This window comes from Heterodontus francisci, chromosome 34 (assembly GCF_036365525.1).
Source record: "Heterodontus francisci isolate sHetFra1 chromosome 34, sHetFra1.hap1, whole genome shotgun sequence".
In the NCBI taxonomy this organism is placed as follows: domain Eukaryota; kingdom Metazoa; phylum Chordata; class Chondrichthyes; order Heterodontiformes; family Heterodontidae; genus Heterodontus; species Heterodontus francisci.
The window spans coordinates 22,916,364-22,922,277 of NC_090404.1; the positions used below are offsets into that span (position 1 = coordinate 22,916,364).

Sequence of the window (5,914 nt, forward strand, 5' to 3'; positions counted from 1 at the left end):
TAGGTATATTTAGATTCTAAAATTGGTAGTTTTTCAGTAGACAATTTACTGAGAATTCCAGTAAACACAAACAAAGGACAGAGAGTCCCTCTTGAAGGCAAATGTTCTTTTTTTCTCTCCTTAGGCAATACAGATCCTGAAGATAAATGTAGATTTTCCTGCTAAGAGAGATGTACAGCTTCTTCCTTCAGAGAATGCTTCGCTGGACTCCAGTTCAAACTGGTTGAAGCCAGTCTTTATCCACAGTTAAAAGTTACAGTACACCATGTGACCATCTCTCTCTCCTGCTGTGGCCGAGGAAACAGGTGCAGCTGCTGGCACACTTTGCTCAGTCTTAAAGGAACACGGTTTTAAACAGAGGAGGAAAGAAAAGTTCTGTGACACTACAGAACGGACTTCAAAGAGAGTACTGAGAATGATTAATGGGATAGATTAGATTGGACTGAGGGGAACGATTATGTATGTATATGTATACGCTCATTGGAATGGGAAGATCGAGGGGTGGTATAATTTCTGTTTTCCAGGTTCTAAAGGGAGTGATGATGTAGAGCTCGACACGTTTTCCTTAAAAGCAGAAGCAGAGGTCACAGGCTGCAGGGGGTAACTTCAAAGCCAATCTACGAAAACAATACTTCATTGAGTTGTCGATCAATGGAGCAGAATCCCCATTACTAAGGTGGAAGCAGTTAATATTGATTCTTACAATGCAAATTAGATAGATTTCATTCATAGGATGCCATTTTGGGATACGGTATGCCAGAGATTTTAAACATGTCATGTGATAGTGTAACATTGCTTGTGAGGTGCAGACGACTTTGTAAATATGCTTCCTAAAGCTCTCCACCACTGGGGTCTTGCTCAACTCACGTCTAGCTCTGTTGTAGGCAAGTTTATAGCGGTTGCTATGATTAGTCAAAAACTCTATTAACATTGTTTCATGGGACTACCAGGATGGTAGAAGGCAAAGTGAATGGAATCTCTAATCGAAAGTGAAGATAATATCCTGATTTAATTTTATAACGTTTTTATGTGATTTGAGTGTTTATTGTTAGTATCCGTTTTTAAAAAGGGGCACTTTTGTTTGAATAATTTTATTTTGTTTGGAGACGCAGGGCTGTTGTCTTCGAGGTCAGTGAAAAGAGTGAAAAGTGAACTAGGCAATAATTTGTCTTTTCTCCTCCAGAATTTCCTCTGTTCCTATGTTTATGGAGACAAGAATGTGGCTGTGAGGTGACGCCTATGGATTGGACAACAATGCATGGGGCATTACACGATTCCATTTCAGGGTCCATCCTACCCTTAAACCCAACTACTTACCATAATTCCCCAGGGATAGTGATGTCCCTTCATTGAACAGTTAACCTTGATATATAATAACAGATCAGAGGTCAGACTCTCTGTCTCCCACATGAATGCAGCGATACTCCACCTTGGGATTGATGGAAATGTACCAAGCTTGAGTTAGTGCAGGGAAGAGAACAGGAAACTAAACAAGATCATCTTGCAACACGGAATTGTGCAGTGATGCGGCGTTGCTTATAAATTCTCCAATTCACTCTATGGGCAAGGAAGTCAAAGTGAGTGACTATTTTTCCAGGAGGGAGACCTTGAGTGACATACACAAGAACAGCAATGGATGAAATATAATGTGCAATTAATTCAGGATTGTACTTTTCTCATCACTTAAACAATTTAACAATTAGACTCAGTGGATATTTCACTCCATACTTTAACTCGTCTCTGAATTTACTCTGGGTCCCTGCATAAATAAATGGATTGACACAGGAACTCAAAAACTGAAACACAAATCCGGTTTGGTCCAGAATAAAGTTTGATTGCTTGAAATTGGAACCGGAAAAATAATTAAGATTTGCAATTCGGATATAAAGGAAATTTACAAGAGGAAGCAAATATAACAGGATGAAACTGCCCGAGATGGCAAAGAGTAAAACGATGGACTTTCTCCGCTTCTCCATCTCTGGGTCACTTTGAGTCTCTCCATTGTTCTGGACCCGGAGTCTCCTGCGTGCTCTACTGGCCACTAGAATGTGTCTGACAGTCAGAGCATTTAGCAAGAAAATCAGAACGAATGGGAGACACGGAGTTAAAATGCGGTGAATCCAGTCATATGCAATCCATGCAGGTGATGTATAATATACTGAATTCATGCTGCAGAACCAGGGTATATTGTTAATTATATATAAAGGATCATATATAAAATACAAGAAGATATTTTTTAAAAAGCTCAGTATAGACACCGTTCCTATGAGACATGCTGCCATTTTCACAGTGCAATATTTTATTTTCAGCTTCTGGCAACAAATGGCCACAAATCGATCAACAGTGAACGCGACCATTAACCAAACAGAACTGTCTATGACCGCATAGTTTAGGGCAATATGGAGACTGCATACTGGTGTGATGGACAGAAGACTGACTGGGAAATAAATACCAGCAATCCGGTTTAATATCACAGCGGTGATCATGAGCAGGAGATCCGTCACTGCCATGGACACCAGGTAGTATGTGATACATCTGGAGAGGCCGCATCTTCCTCGGGACAGGATCACAATCACTGCCAAGTTAGCTGTAATAGAGAGAGAGAGACTAAGAAAAAGGTGAGCGTATGTGTGCGGGCGAGAGAAAATAGGAAAATTACTGGTCTGACTCAGAACAAAATCAACCGTTTTATAGTACTCTGTGTGAAATTCGCAGCTTTGACACCTGATCCTGAATTGGAAACTATTGCTTAACCTCTGGGCTCTTGTTTCTGTGCTTAAAGTAATTCTCTGGATTAAAAATCAGACAGGTGAATAACATCAGAATGTACAATAATTCATGATGGGCCGAAGGACCTGTTTCTGTGCTGCATAACTCTAATACAATCAAACATAATGGAGAACAAGAAGGCATTGAAAACCAATTGAAACCAAAATGGGAACATCAAAAAGACAAGAAAAATAATATCATTAAGATATTCTACAAGATATTTAAGATGATAAGTAATACAATAACCGACATGAAACTAACAGGAAAGTCGGACAAACTTGCATTTAAACCAGATTATATCCCGCTGAGGACCGAAAACGCCCTTGTCCAACGAATTGATGAAAAATGATTCAGTGTTGGAAAATTCGACTGAGTACTTTTTTTGAAATAATCCACAGACACAGAGAATCGAATGCACAATTAGTGTTGTCTGACTTTGCAGAGGGAATGTTGTTGAAGACGCAATGATAGATCCAATCTCTTCTCCTGTTACTCACCTGGGTACTCCCGTCTCGATCAACATGAGAGGATACAAACAGAAAGCGTTGTAAATCCTCATTAGGTCCGGCAGCATCTGTGGGGAGAATCACATTTAACGTTTCAGGTCTGTGACCTTTCATCAGAGTTCTGGTGAAGGTTCGGAGACCTGAAACATTAACTCTGCTTCTCTCTCCACAATGCTGCCAGAGCTATTGACTATTTCCAGCAGTTTATTTTTTTTTCAGTTTATTTTAGGTTTATAGGATTCGCTGAATATTTATTTTATTGGTATAATAGATTATGACGCCTTATTTGAGGAAAGGACCTTCCCACAATGCAGCACTTCCTCAGTACTGCGCTGCACAGTCAGTTTAATCCTATAGTGGGTATTGAAATTAAAACTTTTTGGCTCAAATGTGAGAGATGCCACCAGTTATACAGCCTCGCAAAATGTGGAGAAAAGATTGAAAAGGGGAAGAAACCAGAACTTTGCCAGCGGTTTGGAGCAGAAGGAACATTCGGAGTCAATAGTAGTCACTGGAGAACAGTCAGCTGCAGCTAATGTACCAGAGGAGAGCCGGGCGCAAGCAGTGAGAGTAAGGATCTGAGAGCAGAAACACTGAGCGCTGTGAGTTTAGGGTAAGTGCAAATTCATTCATAAAACGGCCACTTGTTACATTGCTTATATTTCTGTCAACAATTCGATGCTGAATAATTTCCCTTCAATGAATTAAATGATTAAATTCAGTCAGGAATTATTTAATTGTTGAATAATTTCATTCAGTGATTCATTTGTGAAAATCAGACAACCGCTGTCAATGTCATTAACACAGTAGACTTCGATGTACACTGTGGTCACAATGATAATTCACCCACAGTGACAATGGCAAGAGCAAAACAGAACTCAATTTACAAAGTAATAACAGTGTAGTAATCTACCCAGAGGGACAGTATCAATAGCACAATAGAAATTCATTTACACCATGATAACAGTTTGATAATTCACCCACTGTAACAGTATCAATAGTACAAAAGAAATACTTTTACACTGCAATAGCTGAAGCAGTGCCAGCAACACAATAGAATTACATTTAACCTCTGATAACAGTATTATAACTCACCCACAGTAACAGTGCCAGCAACACAGTCGAACTACATTTACCCCGTGATGATAGAGTAATAATTCACCCACAGAAACCGTGTTAGTAACACAATAGAACCGCATTAATACCCTGAGAACAGTGTGATAATTCCCATACCATAAAAATGTCAACAACATAATATAAATAAATTTACATTGTGAGTATAGTTTGGTAATTCACCTTTGTAACAATTACACAATAGATCTACATTTACAATATGAAATGGCAAAAGCAAAGGGGAAAACTTATACAGTTAGATGCAAGATTAAATTATTTGTTTAAACATTACACCAGTTCATGGGAAAATGATACTGCAAATGGGGAGAAATTGTGTCACCACAGTGGAAAGTGATATTCGAAAGGAGAGAAATTACATCATCAATGACGATAAACTATATCAGTAAATGGAATGAATTATATAATTAAAATGTATAAATAATACTATTAATGTGGAAAATGGTACTGTAAATAGGAGAAATTATATCAATTGAAGGGAAGAAATCTTCACATTAAAGTGGAAAAAAATATCCCATTAAACGGGAGAAAATGCATCCAAAACATGGACAAACACGAGTGGCAAACAAGAGCACTGACAAAGGTAATCAATGATTTCCGTAATTAATATCTAAGTACAATAGTTTACCTGGAACCCCGACAGCTGCAAGGATCGGATAGTAAATGGCGAACACCAGACCTTTTGCTGATCCATGCATTTCTATTAGATCCTCTGAGCACACTCTCAACTGCACTCAAATATTGTGACATTTATAGTTGATATCAGGCTCCAGGGAGATAATTAGATGGTTTGATGTTTCACATTAATTACACTAATTGAAACAATCAAATTAGTGCAGCTGCTGCCAAGCTGCCAGGCTTTTGTTTTTGTTTTACTGAAATGAAATATTTTTTCAAGGGATCTGACACGGCTCTAAAGTTAACCTTGTATATGAAGAATCCTTGGATGTAAACCCTTTAATGCTGAGTTGTGTCCTCAGCACAAGATATAACTGACCAGACATATTCTGGTCCTGAAGGAAACTACAGTCCAGTTCTCGCTCCAGATCACTATTCATCTCCAGTCCGTGTCATCTCTGGTCATGTGCACCTGACTCCAAATCCCTCCAGATGGTGCATCAGCTTCAACGTAGCTGATGGTATTCAGTGTGGTCAGCTGTCGGTCAGCACGGTACTTGCAGTGTGCGTAGGTGCAGTTCTGAACATTTATATTTAGTGTGGAAATGTCAGGTTCAGCGGGGTTGCCTTCAGTATTGATGGTCAAGTTCAGTACTGCTTTAGTCAGTGGAGATGTGTCCAATGAAACGCATTTATATTTAGTGTGGACAGGTCGAGTTCGGTGCAGTTAAATACAGTGTGAAGATGTCAAGTTAAGCACAATCACAACATGTGTGCACAGGTTTAGTTCAGTATTGTTACATTCAGGGTGCACCGGTTTAATTCATCACAGTTGGTTGCTCTCAGTCTTAACGGCTTCAGCCTCGTGACATTCAACAGGCACAGGTTCA

At 39.1% G+C, this 5,914-nt stretch overlaps 1 protein-coding gene across 1 annotated transcript; it reads right to left on the minus strand.

The window, feature by feature from the left end:
• Positions 1 to 1,679: 1,679 nt before the first annotated feature.
• LOC137348898 (probable G-protein coupled receptor 139) lies at positions 1,680 to 5,104 on the minus strand. Its single transcript, XM_068014126.1, has 2 exons — positions 5,035 to 5,104; positions 1,680 to 2,587 (listed from the first exon to the last, which is right to left on the minus strand). Exons 1-2 carry the CDS (start codon positions 5,102 to 5,104, stop codon positions 1,680 to 1,682), a joined length of 978 nt encoding a protein of 325 aa, XP_067870227.1.
• Positions 5,105 to 5,914: the final 810 nt, after the last annotated feature.

What these genes read in the sequence shown, in the direction of transcription:
- LOC137348898 (XM_068014126.1), bottom strand. Translation starts at nt 5,104, where the DNA reads ATGCATGGATCAGCAAAAGGTCTGGTGTTCGCCATTTACTATCCGATC. An exon ending in TGCAGCTGTCGGGGTTCCAG is followed by an intron (nt 2,588 to 5,034) that starts GTAAACTATTGT and finishes TCTCTATTACAG; the next exon opens with CTAACTTGGCAGTGATTGTG.